Consider the following 22,042-nt stretch of genomic DNA (forward strand, 5'->3'; position numbering starts at 1 on the left):
AGGAGCCCTGGAGTTTAACTGAGCCATTAAAGTTGTCAGTAACACCTGTGTGTTTCTCCTGTCACATCACAAAATAAGTGTTTCAGCCCTGATGTTTGTTAGTGTTTTATGTCTCAGTTTCTATAATAATAAAATGAAACCATGCTTTCAGACATGGTTGTAAATATATAAAACATATAAACATCACAGTTACACAAGTATTCACACACTTTGATTTGACATCTGAAATTGAGCTCAGGTGCATCTGATTTCCTCTGATCATCCTTGAGATGCTTCTGCAATTTAACTGGAGTCCAGCTATTGTAGATCAAGTACGTTGCACATGGTTTTGAATGGAGCACAATTTTTGACAGAGCAGAGCAGAAACCAGGCAACAATGTCAGAACAGCTACCTCTGGACCTCCGACGCTGAATTGTGTTGAGGTACAATTTTGGCGAAGAATACAAAAGATGTTGGCAGCACTCATTGCCATGTTGAGTGCTGCCAACATTCCTTCCTTGTATGTTTCAGCAATTACAACAAAAAAAAAATAAACATTATTCTTATGTTATTCAACACTGGCTCCTTCTTCAAGGAAAACTGGACATTTAATGAGTCTTGGCTTGAGAGCAGGGTGTTTGGTAGTTGGCTAAAATCTGTTTTTTGCAGCTGTTATGCAATGGTTTGTTATGTAGGCATTGGAGTTTAGTAAAGTAGGTGTAAAAAGGCTTAAATCACATGCCGCCAGTTTAGGGTACAGTCATATCTATCTTTTTAAAGTTTAGTAGTAAATTAAATATAAGCTTTTAAATAGGTTTAAAAGTTTATTTTTCTTTGGTAATGTTGATCTTAATTGTCATTTATAAAGGTATTAAAATCTTCCTGAAATTTGCAGAAGCCCTGTTTTCCTAATTTTGGTAGAACATTCTTACATTTACAAAAACAAAACATAAAAACTCCATCAAGGTTCTTGATAACTATTGATGGGTGTGGACAAGAAAACTTATGTTCAAAGTGTCTTTGTGCTCATTTCAGGACCTATGACCAGTGTGTCTGGTTAGGATAGAGTTAAGAAGGACATTTAATAGCAGAGTGTCACCACCAACACAAAGTTGTGCATCATCTGCATATCTGGAAATTGGTCATTTAATCACCAGGTGGACTTCAGATTTCAAATGCCTGTTTCTCCCGCAGATCTGTCGTCTCCAGAGGCACCTGTCTGCAGGAGAGCACCAGCAGGACCTCTTCCAAGACCAGCCACCCATGTTTGTGTCTAAGCTCTCCCAGCCACCCACTCAGGGCCTGGTGGAGCTGATCGAGCTGTGTGGAGGCACAGCCTGCAAAACGGTTCGGCAAGCAGGTATCTGCATAGGGAAGTACAGTGGCAGGAGGCCAGAGGGAAGCAGGATCCTGTCAGAGCAGTGGGTTCTGGGTAAGACAGTCCTCTAATGTCTGTGATAAAAGCTAAATTACTGTTTCAGGGTGTTAATGTGTTTCTCTTGTTTTTGTTTTGTTCTTTTTCAGATAGCATAACCAATCTGAAGATCCTACCTTATGACAACTATGACTTGGAATAATGGGGACTAATTGTTTGGGGTTTTGTTTAGTATTATTAATTCTTCTGAGCGCCTGATGTGACTGATCACACAACAGGCGCCAGCAAACCCCTGCTGTTCTTCTCTTTTCTCTGTTAATTTCGCGGTTTCTAAGTGTCTTCATATAGTTCATATAAATTCAATCAAATATATTGCTTTTCAAAAGCTTTAAGCTTGCTATGGAAAACGTTTACTACTCAGTAGCATCAGTTCTGCTCTTGTTTATGTTACTGTGAAGCCTGACAAACTGCCTTTGCAACTGTATGTTGCTCTCTTGCCATTTACATGTTTACATTAAGTAGAAACCACTACAGGCTGTTTGGATATTAGATAATGTGACTTTAGAAAGACTTGCTTAGCCAGTTCATAAGAAAATTCTTTTTTATCCTGATAAAAATGTGTTGTGATGTTATTTTTAATAAATACGTTTTTAAATGTGGTAGTTGGGTTTTATTTTCAATAAATAAGGTTTTCAATTAGAATCATCGGTTATTGGTATGGTTCTGACACCCTGTAGTTTGATAGATTTTGTTGACCTTGTTTATTCTTTTGACAAAAAAATTATTGCTTTAGAAGACTTTGAGTTTTAGATGGGATTTTAAACAAGAGATGATCAATTTGTGTGCTTCACGGAAAGCACAGAAAACCCTGAATATGTGACAAGAGTTCATGTATTGTCAGCTAAGATAGAATCGTCCTACACATTGGATCAATGTGCATCTTTATCAAGGCAGGATTCAATGTTTATTTGACTTCAGACACTGAGACTTTTTATCTGAATATGCTGTCTCTTAAGGTCTTATGATAAAGCGATGCGGTCAACTTAACTTTTACTTTACAGATAGAAAACTTGTCTGTAAATGTAAACATGCTCTGATTGCTATAAACTTCTTTTCATGAGAAATACCACCAAATTCAAATGACAGAAAATTAAAAAATTTGTTTCTTTTGTTTCCAATCATTCCTTAAATATTTACTTGCCTTTTGATATTTTATGTTACTTTTGAATAGATTAATTCTCCATATAACCCGCTACACCTCTTATTTGTGCTCACTTTACTTGAAGTCCAAATAAGACTCCAGATAATAAATCTCTTGTGTACAAAAATATAATATTTTATAGAGCTTTAAAGTACATTTGTTCTGAGGTGAATAGAACTCTGATTTAGCTAGTCTAAGCAAAAATAAGGTTAAGTTGCAGCCAGGACCTGCATTATTAAATCAGATGTGCCCTTACGGTAAGCAATATTACCATTTAATGACCTCTTCAAAGTAGACGTCTATAATTCCTCTAAGAACACATCAAAGTTTTTTAGCTTTACAAATGAAAGCATTTTTCTTAGCTTTAGCTTAATTTCTATTGATATGTTAGTTGTAGGGTCCTTGATATGTAATTTTTACTTGCATCAGTGTTTTGGATATTGTATTTTAAATTCTGCTAGTATGAGAGAATCCAAAACCGAAGCAGACTTATGCTGTATTAAATATTTACTGAGAACAGAACATATTAAGCGTTTCCAGTCATTATAGCTGGTATAACAGTGAAGCAAATACATTATACTGATTAAAGGGAACACTGTATTACTTATTAATTTATTATGCTGTCTTACTTTTCTATTAGTTACTCTGACTGGAAATGCTTTGCATGTTCTGTTTCAACCAGCCTACTGGTATTGCTGGTGGCCTTTTCTCTTAATTTCCTATGTAAATAATTATCAACTTTTCCATAAATTACCGCCCAACTTATGCAATAAACCATGACACAATCAGAAGGTTTAATTAAAGAAATAAAATCATCTCTATTCCAATTATTTGTTTAATAAGATAATATTTTTCCAAATGCATACCAAAAAGTTATTGATTTGATGATAAAAAGCTCTGCAAAAGTTAATGTTCATTATGTCAAAATATGGTAATGTTCTTCATTTTTTAAACTATGATCCTGGTTTTATTTGAGGGGTGGAACCAGGAGTGAGTGACAGACATTCAAAACAAGGCACTAAAAAAAGACAAAAACAAAGAATTAATATTTATTTAAATAAATAAAAGCTGCAGCTCATAAAACCTTCTAATTTCCTTTCTTAAATTTGTGCATAAATTAATATTAAGCATGGAGAACCACCACATGTACACCCTCCTTTGCTTTGATGGAACTATTGCAGGTACAAACAAAGATTAGTAAAAAAAAATATTCACACTTCTGCAAGCAGTTTCAGTGCACTCAAAGAAGATTTCCTGGCTTTCTTAGCCCCTGACTGGCTGTTAGCCTCTGGATTTATGCTCATTTAAGACGAAAATAAACTTTTCTACTCCACGTAAGATATACTGACCGCTCCTAATCTTAAACATTTCAGTAGACAGGAACTATACCTTTAAAAAAAGGAACTTTTTATCTAAAAAAGATGTGTTACAATTGCTTGCCATACTGAAGCTGCTCCTTCGCCGCCTTCTATTGCATCACTTAGCCAATCACCTTCCTCACTGCTCTAACGCGTCGTGACGTAGGGAGGCGTGTGTGACATTTGCTGCTGTAAGCTAGGAGCCGGATAAAAATGAACTGAGGCAGGAAATAAAGTATTTTTTTTTTTCTTTTTAGCAACTAGTTTGACTTTTTCTTTGGATTTTGTGGTCCTTCCAGCGTTAGAAGAGACAGTTTAGAGGGAAGGCGAAAACTTCTACTTTGGCCTGACTCGTTTTTATTATCGGCTAGTGCTTTTTACTTAACTTGTACAGTTCGGAGTTAGAACTGTTCTCGTTTCCATGGATGTTTCTGACACGTTGAGATAATTCCCGTAACTTAATGTTGTTTTCTTTTTCCGGTGCTGCAGCTTAAGCTGAGTTTGTGAACTGCTTTTCTCGCCTACAAGGGTAAATTTTTTGCCTCCTTCTGCAGCTTTCTCACTTTCCTATGCTGACCTCTCGGGGCAGGTGTGTTGAAAGTAGGCCAGGTGTGCGGTGGTACAGATAGGGTACGTTGAAATATAATCACAGTGTGTGGTACTGGTCCAACAGCCGACTTCAGGGATTTGTAAAAGAGCTGCCACCATGCTGCTCTCTCTTGTTGTGCACACATACTCGCTGCGGTACTGGTTTCCTGCCACCATCATGCTGGGTACAGCCCCAGCATACGTTCTGTCATGGGGGATCTGGCGGTTACTTTCCACCGTCTTACCAGCAAGGCTTTACCATAAATTAGACGACCGACTGTACTGCATTTACCAGAGCATGGTCCTGTTCTTCTTTGAAAACTATACAGGGGTTGAGGTGAGTAAACCTTCACTTTGTGTGCATGAAACTGAACTGATGTTTAGTTCTGAAGGCCTGTTTCTCATAAAAAAAACATTGCATTTGTGCAACTTTTAAAGTCTCTTGAAATCTATTCAATAATTAAGGTAAAAGTAATTGACTACGTTTTTTATAAGCAATCCTGATGAACCAGTTGGGTGGGAAGAAAGTCTGCATTTTTCTCTGACGCCTTCTTGCCACACCTTGCACAGAGGGGTGTGTGTAGACAAATCACGATAAAGAACCCGCCATAAAAGTCTTTCTGCATACTATGATAATGTGAAAGTTCAATATTAGATGCAGGAGTATTTGATAAGATTAGAGTGCTGAATATAAATTCCCAGATTGTTGATAACAGCAGAATAGGTTGGAAGCTAAACCTTGATTGAGTTTCTTTTAGACTCTTCTGGTCTCATTTGTTTGTCTGGTAAAAATCTGTAAAATAAATTCACTTTTAATTGCAGTGGTGTAATCTAACTAGACTTAGAAAAATCTAATCTTTTACTTTGAGCACTTTTTCTGAGTTTGAGAGAAAAAACAATATTAATATCAGTGTGTGCAATACTCTTATTGCAAAGAACTGTTCAGTGTTTAATGATTGTTGTCTTATACATTTCAGGTGTTTTAATATGCATGTTAATGTAATTATTGAGTCTTATGGCAGCAGATGCTCACACTGGACTCTAATGACATTGAACAAAATGCTAAAGGTCATAGAGTGATTGGAGCACAGATGAGAAAGCAAAGAAAGAAGAATACAGGCATATATCATACCTGATATTGTTATTGCAATGTTTACCATTAATAGCATCATCTCAAATTTCTTTTGAGATGCCGTAGATCTGGGTTTGAATCCCAGGCTGGAGTCTTTCTACATGGCCTTGTTTTTCCCCATGCCATCATGGGTTTTCTCTGGGTACTCCAGTTTCCTCCTCCCACAATCCAAAAACACAACTGTTAGCTTAATTGTAATCTGGATGGATAAATAAATGTACTGAAATTAAAAGTTACTTATTAAAGTATTTTTGTTGTGATTTTTACTCCAAGGCGAACATACTTTAGGTGATTTTACAAATCTGTTCAAGGCGTTCCTGTACATGTGATCAGCAATCTAAAACATAAACTTGTTACCGTGGAGTTAAATATTTTCACCATCTATTTTTTTGACCTGTTTTTAAAAATTTAATTCTCTTTTGCTTTAGATAATTATATATGGAGATATACCAAAGAATAAAGAGAACGTCATCTACCTTTCTAATCATCAATGCACAGGTATACAGTATTTGTATATACAGCTTCAAACTATAATTAAATAGAAATGTCTGTTGAAGGTTGTTTTTTTTTTTGTCTATCTTTTTAGCTGACTGGATTATCGCCGACATGCTGGCCATCAGACAAAGTGCCATCGGTCATGTCAGATACGTCCTAAAAGATGGACTCAAGTGGCTCCCGTTGTACGGCTGGTATTTTTCACAGGTGAAGCAGGCATTAAGAAATCCTCTACCAATTATAATCTAAAAAATCCCCATTTTCTTTCTTACTATTTGTTATATTTTGTTTGTTTTTCCTTTTAGCATGGGGGAGTCTTTGTGAAAAGAAGTGCAAAGTTTAATGAAAAGGCCATGAAAAGGAAGCTTCTCAGTCAGACTCGATGTGGAGCTCCAGTAAGTACGCAGCTCTGGGAAAAAATGACAAGACCACAGCAAACAGTTGGTGAAATCAACATCTGTACCTTGTGTCATAGCCTTTTTTATTTCAGCATCTGTTTAATTCCAACACATTTTGCATTAGTGAGATAGTGACATTGGAATCTGGAAACACTTTTTTATTATTTCAGTCATTTGAAAGTTTCTGCTAATAAGTCCCCAACACTTTTTCTTTTAGTTAATCAAGTGAATATGTGCATAAAAACCTTTTATTTCTAACCTTTAGTTTGTATGTTAAAATTTAGAGCAATCATATAAAGTTTCACTGATGTGAAAAGCAGTGCAGATTGAGTTGCAAGGCTTGTTTGTAATCATGTTTTTTGGATTTGACTCTTGAGAGATTATGGTGTGTGCAGTTGTGCAATCCAAATACTGCTAACATTGCGGGGACCTTTTCATATTGACACAGTTACAGTTTAGTTTACTTGTTCTTAAACATACACTGCTGTGAAAGAAAGCTGACCTGCTTATAGATTTTGTCTGTCTTTTCTTTGTTGTCACACTTTTATGTTTCAAGCAAACAGAAATAGATTCAGCTGTGTGAAAAACATTTGCCCACTTTCTTATTTCCTCTTTTTTTTGCATGTTTGTCATGTTTGAGTGTCTCAGAACCTCAAAGCAATTTAAACATTAGTCAAAGACAACAAGTAAACACAAACGCAATTTTTAAATTAAGGTGTGTAATTTTTAGGGAGAAAACAAAAATCTAAACCTACATGGCCCAGTGTGAAGAAAAGTGACTACTCCCTTAATCTAATAACTGGTTGGTTCACCTTTAGCAGCAGCAACTGTAACCAAGTGCTTGTAATAACTTGCAGTGAGTTTACGGCGCTGTGCAGGAAGTTTGACCACTCATCTTTACAAAATTGTAATCCAGCCAAACAGAATCTGTAAGAGGAGTTTGCTTTTCACAGCACTGTAAAATAAACAGGCATAACTGATTACATTATTAAATAGAGTAATCATATGAATTGGTTTTACTGTTGGTATTTATTCACTAGTAGATAGGGTTTTTATTCCAGACCATTTTCAGATTGTCTTGGAAGTTTTCTAAGGTAACAAAAACAGGACTTGTTTCTTTTTATTGTTTCTTGCGTTAAACCCTTTATTTAGAGCCAAATTAGTACAATGAAAGCTCTGTTGTAAAACTTGTGTTCACAAAGAAAAAAATCTGCAATATAACAATGATGCTGGGAAACTATGCCAATAACCTGGGATTAGAGATGCCATTCAGATTACTTTTATTTAATGAGTTTAATTAGCCCCTAATGGGAGGAAAAAAACTTTATTCTCTTGATTTGTTTATTATTTTTATAGAAGAACAAACAAATGTGTGAAGTCTTCTTATTGGTATTAAAAGCTAATGATAAAATTGAACAAATATTTGTCAGCTAGAATCCTGAAAAATGATCTGGCTTAAATGATTTAACTCTGTCAGGAGATTCCTTTTACCATGCAAAATCAGTTTCCTCGCTAATAAATCCTGTACATTGTACATTCCTGTACATTTTGAACTTTCATTTACTCAATATCACCTCCATCTGAATGTTTATTTTTCTTTTTTCCCCCCACAGATGTACCTTGTCATTTTTCCTGAAGGAACTCGGTATAATCCAGAGCTGAAGAATGTTATCACCGACAGTCAGAAGTTTGCTGAGAGAGAAGGTGGGGGCAGGATTCAGCAGCCTCTCACTGCTGCTGTGCAGACTGCATGCACACTGTTTCACTGCAAACAGCTCACATCTGGAAAACAGCTGAGTTAGTTATGCAACCTGTGGTCACCTTGCAGGCAGCTGCAGTATCCATGAGTAAATTTAGAAAACCCCTAGATCCTGAAGTTGCATGCTATTTATAATGCTTTTTTTTTTTTCCTTTTTAGAAAAACAAAAACTTCTGACTGTAAAAACCGGCACAAATAAAGTTAAAACAGACATTTACGTACACGGTATAAAAAGAAACAAAATCTTATTTTCTGTCTGTAAATCAGACAAAATATTTCTTGTTTTAGCTCCCTTAGGATTACCAAAATTGAAGCCACATAGACAATCAGTCAGTCACCACACAATTAGTTAGTCCTTGGTTAATGTGGGACCATTCTCTGCTCACTAATGCCTCACTCAGCAGATAAACTGATGAGCACATGCCATCCGTCCCAAGCGATTTATGTGGATTAAAGGGGAAGGTGATATTCAGAGCTGTGTCCCGGAGATAGGCTTAATCTCCACAGAATCTCCAAACAACATGAAGCCAGGCTGCACTTTAGCATCGTAAGCGCCACCAGCAAATGCAATTAGTTGGAAAAACCTAATGCAGTGTTGCTCAGTTCATTTCAGCTGGCCTTGTGGACTAAAACAGGAATAATCATAAACTTTTTCATGCTAATTATGTTTGAGCAGATGTGAGCTGCTTCATATTTGTGCAGCTGTTGAATTTATTCCAGCTGTTGCTTTTTTTTTATTCATTTACTTGTTTTGCAGGACTGGCTGTTCTGAAGCACACTCTCACACCCAGGGTGAAGGCGTCTCACCTCGCCGTTGACATCATGAATGAAAGTCTAGACGCCGTATATGACGTCACAGTAGCTTATGAGGGAACGCTGGACGACTCCGGTCAGAGGAAACCCGCACCTTCGATGGCAGGTACATCTTTGCAACCCCATGGCATGTTCAAAGAAGATGAAGACATGAAATAATTTTATAAGGAATTTTTTACATTTGTTTTTATCAGATAATTAATTAGTTTTTGTCCCAAGAGCTATCACACCTGACAAAGAAATGTTTTGTTTTGTTTTTTTATTTTGCAAATTTTCTGATGGGGATTGTAGTTTTGATTCCAACAGAAAATGAAAAAACTACAAGATGCATTGAAGTATGTACTGTATCCCTAATCATTATCACATTATATCACACTAAATGTTCACTTTTGTGACATGTAAGTACTTTTCCCTCAAATATACAAATATAATTCCACTTTTCTATTCATTTTGTGGATCTATAAATTAAAAGATAATATTTTAATTGATAAAGAATTAACATTTCTCCAATTAGTGCATTAACAAATGAAAGAATGGCATTCTCCAAACAGGCTGTTGATGTTTTACATATTAAATTTACTCAAAAGGTTTAGAGCAACTCTTGTGGAAATTACAAAAGTATGAAAAAATATATAGAAAAGAAGTCTAGATGAGAGTAAGATAATTTCATTTTTATGCTGCAGCCTTATTTTATATATTTGTTTCAACTGGAGTTGCACTGAGAATCTACCTGTAGCCTTAGTTTTATTTTAAAAGAGAAAAAGTAGCTACTGATTGAATATTTAATAGATACTGTAAATGAATATTTATTAGCTATTTATTCTCTTTTAAAAATAAATCTAATAAACCTTCTCAGGGCTACTCAAGTCTGCACAAACATTGTTATGTTCAGCCTTCCTGGTAATTAATCACACAGAAAACATCACCTTTTAACAACCCTGCCTTCCTGTAAACTGCGTGACTCTCGTGTTTTTGGAGTCTCTGATTATTGTTGTTTGTTCCTTGATCTTTGAAAAACACTGTTGGAAATTTAGAATAAAAAAACAACAACAGGAGAAAAATATCCAGTTACAGTCAGGAATAAACGTGGATGTTTCTCGCAAACAAGGCAGAGAATAGAAAAGCATTCCTCTCATCACGCACTTCCTGGCCTCATGCGGTGAAGGTGACTTTAGTGGCGCTAGCGGAAGTGACCCACGCCTCCGCCCACGCCACCGCCGCTGCTCTCTAAACTCACTGTGAAGGCTCAGGTTAGAACTGTGACTTTCAAAAACCAAAATATTAATTTATTTGGATTGGATTCAAATAAAACTTTTACTGTTGATCTATAAACTACAAATTTAAACCTCAACTTTAAACCATAAAATAACAGTTATTTTAGTTTCCTTCTGGAGTTCTTGTTTTTCTATAATTAAGCCATTGTAAAGTTTAAAATGAGATTTTAGATTTGTAAAATCCTATAGAGTAAATCATGTGAAATAGCCAAAGACGACAGATTAGGGCTGCAGATAATTGATTATTCTGATGATTAATCAGATAAAAAGATTGACACTTTTAGCAGATTTTTTATTTAAGCCTTTTTATAAAGTACTTTTATTTTAAGCATTATATTGCCTTGAATGCAAAATATTCTTGTGGTGCACACAAAGGATGTATCTTCAGCTAAAACAAAATACTTCTAACTTCATTGTGTGAAAAGTTCATCCCTTCCTGTTTGATTTATCACCAATATAGTGTGGGACTGATCTATTGATCATTTTTTTTAGATCAACATTCGGAGAACAAAAGTTTGTTGGGTTTTTTTTATCCTGTTTTTTATTATTATTACAAAATTTCTTTCGAGTGAAGCTAAAACTATGCCACTTGAGGAGTTCTAAACAGAAAATATTATTGTTATACAGTTTTGGATTATTTGCTGTTCTGAATACAATGTTTTTTTAGCAAATGGAATTTTTTGAGTCTTGATACTCGAGTTGACGATTAATCAATTGCTAAAGTAGTTGACGATTATTTCAATAGTCGATTAATCATTTCAGCCCTACAGTAGATATATTCGAGTTTCTCCTTGGACTGAATGTGTATGTTTTTTGTTGGGTTTTTTTAAAACTACATTTCAATTATTTTACACAAAGCACGTGTTTCACGGTTGTTGTTCAGATGATGTTGCTTAATGAGTAACACAATAGATCAATTGATTTTTGTGCCTTCTCCTGACGTCCGTTAAAACAGGAAATTGTCCACATGTGACTCTAGAGTCGCTGTGTTTTTATGATCCAAAGTCTTAATTTGTATTTTCCCCTTAACGTTTATTACTTTTATAAGTAATAGTGAGTGTTTACTACACTCACTACTGCAACACACTTCACATTTATTGGCTGGTTTCAAAAAATCTTAAAGTAAACAACCCTGTCATTACAGTAGCATCGTGTCACATGATGGAAACATCTCACAGAACTTGACTAGAGTTACTCATCTGTCCTTCATTGTCTCCCATTTATCTGAGATCAGTTTGCACGGAAAACGAGTCCAGAAGGAAAACCCAGACATCACATAAACATTTATCTACAGTCAAAACAATAGTTGTATGTTTAAATCTACTGGAACTGCAGCAAACAAGTCTGGTCTAATAAGTCTAAGTTAAGGCCAAGAACTGTGAGCATAATAAAGCTCACTGTGAGAGAACTACTGCATAGTCATGACATCTTTGTATCTCCAGGGAACCTTAGAAACCAAATTTAGTCTTTTTTCCCCTTATATCTGCTGTGAGTTTTTGAAGCTTATATTATAGTGAAAATCTGCTGATTAAAAGTTTTACTTGGGGAAAAAAAACAACTAAATAATCCTACAGAGAAACTTTATTCTTCCAACTCTGTCAATTAAAAGTTAAACAACATATACAGTACGTTTGGTTATCATAGCGGAAGAAATAATCTTTTCTTTTTTCAGTTTGTTAAAAATACGTATTACTGAAGAAATCAATAGATTTATTTTATTAAAATTGTTCCAATGAAGTACTTATTACTTCTAGTGATTGACACCTCTGACTTTATTTATTAAAGTGCATAAATGTTATTTAGATTATGAGGTGATGTTTGGTTCTCCAGAATAGAGAGTTGATTTCTTTCTTCTGTTCCATGTAGTTGTTGTTTAAGTTGTTGTGGAGATTTGTTTGCTCTAACGGAGCCAGCTCTGCCTTCTCTTGCATTTTCTCGATGTAATGTGTTTTTAGTTAAATTCTTTGTTGCTCTTCCGGAGCCTCCGTATCTCACTGAGTTATGGATAATCATTAAGCTGCCGTATGTTGTGTCTGAAGGCCGGTGTAAATCTGAGCAGCTGGTGTTATAGATGCTCTTTCTAGCAGTGAAGCAGCACGTCGCTGTGGTCTTCGATCAAGTTTCCTCTTTTGGCCTTCGGCGGCACATTTCCTGATAATATTGCATGTTGTGGAAACAGGAACCTGAGGTTCTCAGGGGGATACACGTGTAGCCTTGAGCCTTAACTCTTGGTTACGCTTTTATGTGTGACCTTCTCAGGCACTCTGACTTTTGTTTCTCCACTGATCGACCGGGCACGTAATTTGGCTGGAGGCTTCATGTTGAAAATGTATAAAATTTTGCATTGTAGTATTAAAAATGGACAATAAATATGAAGCTAATGAACTAATTGAGATATTTGCTCTTTACAAGTTCTCAGACTTGTTTGCTGCTCTTCCCCCCCTCAGGCTGCAGATTGTTTCAGCTCTGCATCCCAGCAGCTCCACTCCATCACTGTCACCCTGCGCCGATTTTAAGAGCTCGCTGTACGTGCCTCTTTGCTGAAAGGGACTTCCTGTTTTTGTTTAGCCTCTTTTTATTTTTTATGTTTGACAGAATTTCTATGCAAGGAATGTCCCCGCATCCACATCCACTTCGACCGTGTGGACATCAAGGGAATCCCATTGGAGCCCGAGCTTTTCCGCAGGTGGATGCACAACCGCTTCGAAATGAAGGACCGGTAAGTGTGTGTTGAAATGCAGACCAGTCCTTGTGAAGTATGAGTGATTTATTTATTTAATTTTATTTTTTGAAGAACCAAACTTTAACTGTATGTGGAAGAGAATTGCTACTTTATTTTAAAAGTCTGACTTTAGATCTTTCAAATTCTACACTTTATAATTAGGTTTTACAGAAAAACGTAGAACTTTTGCCAAACATTTTGTCATTTTACCACAAATCTCCATGTTGTCATGTTGTTCCTAAGATAATGGCCTAAGTCTTTGCAAAGAAAAAAAATTACTCCCTTTTTATTGCTAAAAGATCATTTAGGCAAAAAAATCACTTTTGACAAAAAAATTACTTGGGTATTTTATTGGGATGGGATATTTTATGTATGGGAACAATACAAAATATGCCATAGTGATAGTGAAGAAACATTGTTTATGCAAATAATAATCTTAATAGTATGGTATGTTGACCGTAACCTTGTTATTCTATTAATTTGATACATTGTACAACCATTTCTCATTGCAGTTATAACTAAAAGCATTTAGTGTTTGTCAGATTTACACATGTGGAGATCTAGAGGGTCTTTTTTCCTCGTTCTTTTCTGCAAAGTAAACAGTTCTACCAGATTGGCTAGCGACAGTCTGTGAACATCAACTTTCTAACAGATCCTCAATCAGATTTAGGTCTGGACTTTAACTAGGCCACTCTAATACATGAATATGTAACCAGTCCATTGCAGATCAGATCTTCAGGACAACTTCCAGTCATTCTGGAAATCAAATTTCCATTCAAGTCTCTTGGATCATGACTGAACTGAAACACTGTTAAGCTGATGCTAAATTAAAAGGGAGCATTACCTTTAAAAGCTGATTTCTTATGTCACAAATGGAACCATTACTCTTTTTTTTTTTCTTTACTTAAAACATTAAAATATTTTGTATTAATAAAATAAACTTGCTTTTATAATATTTTTTGAATTAAGCTGAACATGTTATTAAAGCTTCCCATGTTGTTGAAAAGAATGAAGTTTATTTCCCAAAAGAAGTAAAGTCAGTCGTTTTATTGGATTAAAATAATTGATTTCATTGCCAGTTCAGCAACAAAAAAGCCTGACCTGTGTTTGTGCTGTAACTGCTGGTTCTGCCCAGTTCCTTTCACTTTGCAGTTTATTTTCATTCCCTCTTGCACTTCTCCGACAGCATGAACCCCCCCTAAGAGACCCGTACGTCTTTCTTTTTCTCTTTTTTCCTTAAAGGATGTTGACAGATTTCTACGAGTCAGAGGATCCGGATAAAAAGTGCAGATTCCCCGGCGAGGGCAGAATCTCTCCACTGAACCTCTCCAAGTCCCTTCCCTCTGCGCTAATTTTGGGAGGGCTAACACTGCCAATGCTGCTGACGGAGAACGGCAGAAAACTTTACGTGAGAACCTGGGTTTACGGAACACTGCTGGGCTGGCTCTGGATGAACATTTCTCCCTAAAAGCTGTAGGGGAGACGACTGCCATGGTGAGACACGGGGAAGACGCGAAGAGAGGGGCTCCTTTCCTGCATCGCAGAAACGCTCAGTGTGTTTTAGATGCAGAGCCGCACCTGATCAGATCCAAGAGTGTTCGACTGTCCAGCTGTTGACCGGAGACACTGAGAAATACTTGAACCTTTATGTAAAAAAAAAAATATATATATATATATAACAGATTTATTGCAACGTCATACATTTCTCAAAATTTAAATAGAACAATATCCTGATGTTATTAGATTTTGCCAAATTAGCATGCAGTTTTTCCATCAATCTTTGGCAATATTTAAAGATCATGTTATTTTTTAAAAGCCAAGTGAGCTGGTTACCTAAACAACAAAAAACAAGTCATAACTTAAGTGCACTGACTAGTCAGTACCAGTTGTAATACTTTTAAGCCAAGTCCCATATCTGGCGGATTATGCACTTTTATCACACAAAGTGATGTTTTTACACTGGCAGAACAAAACAGCGCACAGCTCCCCCCCGTGGGGGTCCATGAACACGACACCAGCCTCTCTGTTTACCATACTTAAATAGTCACGCTGACGTCCTTTTTTAACATTTTGTCTTATGACTTCGAATGTAGCGCTAAATTCACATTTATTCATGCAAATGTGAAGAAACTGAGAATGCAATCTGCTGGATTGTTTCTGAGCACAGTTCTTTGTCATGGAGCTCGCGTGGAAGAATGTGCGCCGACGATGTAAAATGTGTTCTACCAGTGTAAAATATTACTCAAACCTTTAAAGTGTCAGTCGTTGCCAAAAGCTGGTGTTTGCCATAATGTCGTGTGGAGAGCGTCTTTGTGTGTTTTACGTGTTTTGTTTTTAGCTCAGACTTACAGATTCAGATTTGCTTCCGTCTTCTTTTCTTTTATTTCAGTAAAGTAACCAGTTTCATTACATTTATTACACCACCTCACAGTTCATGTGAAAGTATCTACCTAACAAAATGCTGACAAAGCCATGATACCAGTATATATTGCAGGTGCACTGAAAGCCATTTGTATTATCACATCATTGTATTAAGAAATGCACTTTGTCCATTGTTTACTATAAGAGAAAACCATTGCATTTTCCACTTATCACTTTATCTGTAAGCAGTCTTGTCCTCCTCTACTGTTAATCTCTTGTGTTTTCTTCATCTTAGTACAGCAATCGCATCGTTTTTACATGCCGCTCTGATACCTCACTTGAATAATCCTTCCTTTAAAAAAAAAAAAAAAAAATCCTTGTCAGCCATTTTATACTCATTTTTATCCTGACAAGAGCGGACTTGTAACATCGTCAGGAAACTCTGTAGACGGTATTTAAATGCCATCAGTTTGTGCCTTCTCTTTTGGGGGGCCACAGTGGCTCTTCTCCACCAGGTGACTGCACCAGTCTGCTTTGCTGGACTCGACTCTTACAGCAGCTTGTGGTCATGTTGTCTACAGCTCATAGTGGCTTTTTTTGCTCTAAAAATGCTTTGATTTATACTTTTTGAAGACTATTATTAAACAATGAAACCTGTAACGTGGTTTGAGGTGTGGAACCTTGGGGTCAGATGGAAATAAAGATTTTTTTTTTTTCTGGGGAATTAAATTTTCTATGTTACCTTTCTTTTTTTAAGATAATTTACTGTCTATGGAGATAAACCGGCAACATTTTAGGTTATTGTGATATAAAACAAGGAACCCATGATAAATCATATCAAATCTATTTCCACTATGAGTATTATCCCTTATGATTCGATATCAGCATTCAAAAGAAAAGAAAAAGATGGTACTAGGCCAGGAGGACTGACAAAAAGATGATCACAACACCGATTCTTTTAAGTACTTGTATTTTATTTAGTATCAGGTCCAAACATAAATCAAAATCTGAACAAGAATATTATTAACGACATTTTGTACTGACGTTAGTTCGCTATACTAAGCGTCTGGAGATCAGAGCTTAGTTAGTTCTAGATTAGTTCGTCCGGGTAGCAAACAAACTAATCTAGTCACATTTCCAATTTTGATCAAGGTCAGCGAACACAACATTAACCAAATCTGCCATGCGCAGTCTGATGGGTGAGCAGCAACGGCAGGAAGTGTAGGACCACAAATTGAAATCTGTCAGTGCTGATCTTTGATTTGGACGACAGGTAAGAAAGAGTTTCTCAGCGATCTGGGAGCTATTTATTTGGTGTAAGATAAGAATATGTGTCTAAAAAAAGTCGCCTTATTAAGAGCCTATTTCTTCGTTTTATCCTCGGTTGTTCTGCAGTAGCTTGCTTGTGTTACGGAAAGACGAACAGCGACATCTAGCTGTTAATCCTGTGTACTACAGAGATTAACATTGCGGAGCAATGCTAAGGAAGTTGAACTCAGTCGATGTTCAGAGTTAGCTAAGCCTTTTACGGGACTGTATGTGCTAATTGAATTATTTCTCGTTTTAGTTGATTGTTCTACTCCTTTTTTCATGCAAACAATTTAAAAAGTCAACGTTGTGTTTGCAGCTCTGCACTGGCAATGGACTGGATTGGTTTCGGCTATGCTGCAGCCATCATTTTTGGTGGATTTATGGGATATAAGAGAAAAGGTTAAACGTACTAATTTCATTTCTATTAATTTTCAATTTTTTACATCAACTTTTTGAAGACTTAATTAGCTACAACAACACTTAATCTCCTTTTGGGATCAATAAAGTATTTTTGAATTTGAATTTTCATAGAACTCCTTCTCAAAGTTATGTATTTTCTTATCCTCGCTGTCTTTAAATGATTGCAGGCAGCGTGATGTCCCTGATTGCTGGTTTAGTTTTTGGTGGATTATCTGCGTATGGAGCCTATAACGTCTCCAATGATCCAAAAGATATCCTGGTGCTGTTGGGTTAGTATATATTAATGTTAATTGGACCTTATCTTGGCTAAAAAGAAAATCAAGAAAGCCTAATCCACACATACAAAGAAGTAAGTTTATTGATTTATGTTGTGTAATGAAGTGAAATGACACAGTTAATGATTAATGAAAATGTGAAGAAGAGAAGCTGCAAAAATGCATCGAAAGCGAATCTGTCAATCTTTAGATCATCAAAGCCTCACAGACGAAACATGTTGGGTAACGACCAAGAGCCCTCCCAAGAGTTTTGCAACCTTATTACACAACATATTGATGACTCTGTTTAGATACCTTTAGAGCGTATAAAATGTACGATGCCTGTTGAAATGCTAGTCTTACGACATAAACATGAGAAGATGATAAATAAGTAACCTTTTCCCAACTTATGTTACAAATATCCAATAAAATTTAACTGAAAATGAACAAATCTGGTAGAAATCAAATTTAAAGGGGAGAAAACCCTGATTTCTCCCTGATAGAAAAAGTTTATTTTTCAACCGAACTGTACAGTATTTATGTCACTTAGGAAATGGTTTGAAATTATGTAATTTTTACGTTATTACGTTGTTTTTTTAACATCGTAATAACCTATACCAATATTAATTTTATCAAGGCTATGTGTGTCTGCCGAGAGCCACCAACTTCTCCATGAAAGATTTCTGACATCCAATGAAAATAATCAAAAGATTTGTTCAAGGGACAATGAACAATTGCAAAGAGCTTTTGAAAACCCTTTACAGTTTGAATGAAAAGATGGGTCAAAATCATACCTGAGCAATTCATGTGGGTAGTTTCTCCACAAAGGAGACACCTTGATACCGTCATTTTTACAAAAAAAACTGAATACATTTCAGCAAATGTGTTTAATATTTATGTGTGGAACTTATAAACATTTTTTGAGAATTCCATGAGGACGGCCTCTTCAGGAATATATTTACTGAGGAAAATAATATGTTAAGTATGTGTTTTCACTGTTTCATGTCAGGGGGTTTCTTTCATTTCACAAACTTGATTTTGGTCTTTGTTTCAGCCTCCTCTGGGTTGCTGGCAGTCATCATGGGAATGAGATACAAGAAATCAGGGAAATTAATGCCAGCGGGGATTATGACGGGCTTAAGGTCAGTCAGAATTGCTTATCTTGCAGAAAAGCTGATTTTGCAATGAACTGTTGAAACAAATCTGCTGATTTGCTGTTTTATTCTCTCTTTTTCAGTTTGCTGATGGTGTTTCGCCTGTTGCTTCTGACCATAATGTAACCGACCAAGCTGTACTGACCAGACTCAGACAACTCTTGACTCTCTACAAGCAAGTTTTCACAAAAGGAAGCTGTTCTCCCAAATCTGTATTTTTGTGAGTTTTTAAAAGGAATTTATTCATGACCTGTACGTGAGGCTGTGTGATTGTAAGCAAAATTATGCTAATAAACTCTAATTTACTTATTGCTGTGGCAAATATTTCTAAACACTGCATTTTTTTTTGTATTTTATATTTGTTAATAAAATGAAAATAAAGATCAAAAATTTTAAATAATTGAAACTGTAACCTTTAATTCTTGCATGTCTACAATTGGGAAACAGTAAATAAGGAACCATGTCTAAAATATTTGTAAAAGCACAAAAACTGAAGAAATTTGACCTGTACAGTGCATATTTTTTTTATATAAAATTTTCTAAAGCCCTGTGATTATAAACAAAAACACAACAGCCTCTGAGATGTCATCTCAAAACTTCTCCATTTACTTAGTTTACGCCTTTTTGAAAAGGTTCCACCAATCAACTCCTGTGAATAAGATTAGTTTTTCAGTCCAGTGTTATCAACAGAACTACACCAGAGATGTTCACATGATTAGGTTTATTAGTGCTTTCTTGATTAATGAACCAGATTTTGGTGGAAGAGAGTATTATGGAAAGGGTCCTGTGATGTTGAACACTTCCTTGACTGTCTTGACGTAACCTTCATCTGGCAACGGCTTCCTCTTGCTGCCCGGCTGCAGAAACCTGCTGATGGCTGGGATTTGAGTCATCCTGCCTTGGAAGGACTGAACAAGAAAATGCAAAAGAATAATTTTTTTAATTCAACACAGATTAAGTAGTGAAGGCTGATGACTGGGGAGGAAAACAGGAAAGAAATGTTTGAGGCATTGTACTTTGCAGAAGAATTCACATCGCTTGAACTTTTGCACATTTTGTAACATTCCAACCAGAAACAATGTGTTTTATGAGATAAAATGGTGAATTGCTGTGATGTGAAAGGAAAAAAATGGTTTCCAAACACAAATCTGAAAACTGCATCTGCAAATGGAAAGAGATTTGCCTAACTCATCAACTTTTTGGCCTACATACAGATGAAGACTAACTATTAAACAAGCCATTAAACATATAATTTCAATACAGTATTTAAATGACACTGGAAATCTCCAGTGTCATTTCCAGTCAAAAAAATGTCTCCATCCAATCTGGCTGAACTTGAACTATTGAATGGGAAGAACGGGTCAGAATTTACATAAACAAAGATGGTGAGAGACATAGCCAAAAATTACTTGCAGCTATAATAGCAGCAAAAAATGTTTCTACACATTACTGACTTAATAATAAAGAAAGGTGATAAAGGGAGTATGAACACTTTTGCAAGACTTTGCAGGTCCAGTCTTACCTTGATGTTGGGAAATTCCTTGAGTATGTCAGGAAATTTCTCCTCCAGCATCAAAGTACATTCAACCAGGAGCACATCTGCAAGGCTTAGTTTTCCTCCCACCAGGTACACGGGTCCAGTAAGTGCCTGAAACGTTATTGCTTTAATTACCCTAATTACGAATGATTTATATTTTTTAAAAAGTGAGTTATTACAGCATACCTTTTCAAATACTGGCAGGTAGCGCTCTTCTGCTTTGCTCCGAATATTGTCAAGTTTGGGTTTGGTGTCTGTGACGAAGGGGAGGACCATGAACATTTCCATGTGATCCATCAGTCCCTCTGCATACATGTCGATCCTAATGGGGAAGTTTAAACGTGTCGAAAGATTTAAAAACCACAGAAACAAACAGATTTAGATTAGCAGGTGGTTCAGCTGGATCATACATGACATGTTCTTTGATGTCTTTTCCGTGGAGATTGTATTTCTCTGCGATGTAGTGCAGGATTGCTTTTGTCTGCACAAGTTTAAGGCCATCAATCTCCACCAGCGGAACCTGTTGAAACATGAGCGACCCCTCTGCAGAGAAAATAAAGAAACAGGTCATGCAAAACACCACTCCCAGCAATAAAAAAAAAAAGACATACAATGTTCTCCTCCCTTCATTTACAACACAGTGTTTCCGCATACAATGCAACACATGCGGGTTAAAGATGAACAGTTAAGATGAAAAAATTTAAATTTTGCATAGGTCATAGTCACATAGAGTCCATTATTATTGTTTAACCCACCATTCAGGAGTTTTAAGTACTGATCTCTGTTGGTCAGATAATGCTCTTCAAACTGTAAACACAAAGCAGCATAATGAGTCATTTCATGACAGTATCAAATATACCTTAGATGATTTAATATAATTGCCTTAACAAACCTCCACTTCTGCAACGGTAAGAAGCCAGCGAATTGACTCCATTTTTCCCCTTCCATTGAAATAGTGCAGAATAACTTTTCCAGACATGACAGCGGAGTATTGAATCTATGTGAACGTAGAATAAAAAAGACAGAAGTGCAAAAACTTCTGTTTGACTAAAAAAAGCTGGACAGAGCAAAGTTAAAAGCTGCGAACTGGGAAGAAGACACTGTTGGTTCAAAATATAAAGACGCAACAAAAAAAATGGAGGCGTGTACAACTCCTGAAGCCAGTGTGATTGGTAGAAATGATCCAATAACAACATGGTAAATTTACATATTACCGCAAAGCATCATGGATAAATGTCTAGATGCCTTCTTTTAACTATTATTTACAAATAAAGAAAAATAAGAATCATGTTTAGCATGATTATTTACGTGAAGTTACGTAAATTACAGTTGACACAACTAAAATTCCCAGTTAACTTAAACCGTTATGTATTTAGTAGCTTTTTCCTTCGCCTATATATAGGTTTCAGCTCTATCGTTCTCCTCGGATGTGAGGGCGATCTGGCTGCGACATCTGTCACCCCATTGATCGCTAGGGTTGATTCGGCTGATCTGGCTGGCTAGGCGGGTGTCCCCTTCCTCCCTCACTGCTCCATATGTGTCCCTCCCGAAGCTCTGCGCTCGGTGGCAGCGGACGACGTCCCCCCGCGGCGGACGACCATCCTTCGGTGTACCAGTAGCTGCGCTCCCCTGCTAGAACCTCCAAACAAGCTCAAGGCCAAAAGGAGAAACGTAGGGAAGTCAAGCTCCAAGCTTCAGACACATCCAAATGCGGCGCTGCACGTGGCAGTCTGCCTTACCTTTTAATGTAGTTTTCATCTTAATTTTGTAGAAATTTGTATTTTGTATTCAGTGATGGAGTCATCATGAGTCATCACAGAGACTTGATGGATTAACTCTTAATCCATTAAAAGAATGATGTGTCATAAAAACACTCCTAAAGAGTTCTAAAGTGTCAAGAGTGTGAAAAT

General features: G+C 36.3%; 4 protein-coding genes across 7 annotated transcripts in view; 3 read left to right on the forward strand and 1 right to left on the reverse strand.

The window, feature by feature from the left end:
• Positions 1-2,014, forward strand: part of mcph1 (microcephalin 1) — a 34,554-nt gene extending 32,540 nt beyond the window's left edge. For all 3 annotated transcript variants that reach the window (XM_028007620.1, XM_028007621.1, XM_028007622.1), the window contains exons 14-15: positions 1,175-1,412; positions 1,505-2,014. In XM_028007620.1, the coding sequence (XP_027863421.1) occupies positions 1,175-1,412; positions 1,505-1,557 (291 nt within the window). In that variant the 3' untranslated portion in view covers positions 1,558-2,014. The remainder of the gene's footprint in view (positions 1-1,174; positions 1,413-1,504) is intronic.
• Positions 2,015-4,074: 2,060 nt separating this feature from the next.
• Positions 4,075-16,185, forward strand: agpat5 (1-acylglycerol-3-phosphate O-acyltransferase 5 (lysophosphatidic acid acyltransferase, epsilon)). The gene is made up of 8 exons (XM_028006850.1): positions 4,075-4,839; positions 6,063-6,132; positions 6,221-6,336; positions 6,435-6,524; positions 8,141-8,231; positions 9,044-9,205; positions 12,969-13,092; positions 14,338-16,185. Exons 1-8 carry the CDS (start codon positions 4,621-4,623, stop codon positions 14,561-14,563), a joined length of 1,098 nt encoding a protein of 365 aa, XP_027862651.1. The 5' UTR covers positions 4,075-4,620; the 3' UTR covers positions 14,564-16,185.
• Positions 16,186-16,593: 408 nt separating this feature from the next.
• tmem14a (transmembrane protein 14A) lies at positions 16,594-18,995 on the forward strand. 2 transcript variants are annotated; one of them, XM_028006853.1, is made up of 5 exons: positions 16,594-16,729; positions 17,084-17,166; positions 17,355-17,456; positions 18,496-18,583; positions 18,679-18,995. In XM_028006853.1, the coding sequence occupies exons 2-5, from the start codon at positions 17,097-17,099 to the stop codon at positions 18,719-18,721; spliced, it is 303 nt and encodes a 100-aa protein (XP_027862654.1). In that variant the 5' UTR covers positions 16,594-16,729; positions 17,084-17,096; the 3' UTR covers positions 18,722-18,995. The 2 variants fall into 2 exon arrangements, with proteins under 2 accessions (XP_027862654.1, XP_027862655.1); XM_028006854.1 differs by lacking the exon at positions 16,594-16,729 and adding an exon at positions 16,824-16,991.
• Positions 18,996-19,178: 183 nt separating this feature from the next.
• Positions 19,179-21,272, reverse strand: LOC114137976 (glutathione S-transferase-like). Its single transcript, XM_028006852.1, has 6 exons — positions 21,025-21,272; positions 20,888-20,939; positions 20,543-20,675; positions 20,319-20,454; positions 20,118-20,243; positions 19,179-19,503 (listed from the first exon to the last, which is right to left on the reverse strand). Exons 1-6 carry the CDS (start codon positions 21,109-21,111, stop codon positions 19,366-19,368), a joined length of 672 nt encoding a protein of 223 aa, XP_027862653.1. The 5' UTR covers positions 21,112-21,272; the 3' UTR covers positions 19,179-19,365.
• Positions 21,273-22,042: the final 770 nt, after the last annotated feature.

The sequence above is a fragment of the Xiphophorus couchianus genome, chromosome 22 (genome assembly GCF_001444195.1).
Source record: "Xiphophorus couchianus chromosome 22, X_couchianus-1.0, whole genome shotgun sequence".
NCBI lineage: Eukaryota > Metazoa > Chordata > Actinopteri > Cyprinodontiformes > Poeciliidae > Xiphophorus > Xiphophorus couchianus.

Coding starts and splice junctions, on each gene's coding strand:
- tmem14a (XM_028006853.1), top strand. CDS start 17,097: ATGGACTGGATTGGTTTCGGCTATGCTGCAGCCATCATTTTTGGTGGA. Junction 17,167..17,354: donor TATGGGATATAAGAGAAAAG/GTTAAACGTACT, acceptor AAATGATTGCAG/GCAGCGTGATGTCCCTGATT. Junction 17,457..18,495: donor AGATATCCTGGTGCTGTTGG/GTTAGTATATAT, acceptor TCTTTGTTTCAG/CCTCCTCTGGGTTGCTGGCA.
- agpat5 (XM_028006850.1), top strand. CDS start 4,621: ATGCTGCTCTCTCTTGTTGTGCACACATACTCGCTGCGGTACTGGTTT. Junction 6,525..8,140: donor AGACTCGATGTGGAGCTCCA/GTAAGTACGCAG, acceptor TTCCCCCCACAG/ATGTACCTTGTCATTTTTCC. Junction 13,093..14,337: donor CGCTTCGAAATGAAGGACCG/GTAAGTGTGTGT, acceptor TTTTCCTTAAAG/GATGTTGACAGATTTCTACG.
- LOC114137976 (XM_028006852.1), bottom strand. CDS start 21,111: ATGTCTGGAAAAGTTATTCTGCACTATTTCAATGGAAGGGGAAAAATG. Junction 20,940..21,024: donor TTACCGTTGCAGAAGTGGAG/GTTTGTTAAGGC, acceptor TTGTGTTTACAG/TTTGAAGAGCATTATCTGAC. Junction 20,244..20,318: donor ACCTGCCAGTATTTGAAAAG/GTATGCTGTAAT, acceptor ATAACGTTTCAG/GCACTTACTGGACCCGTGTA.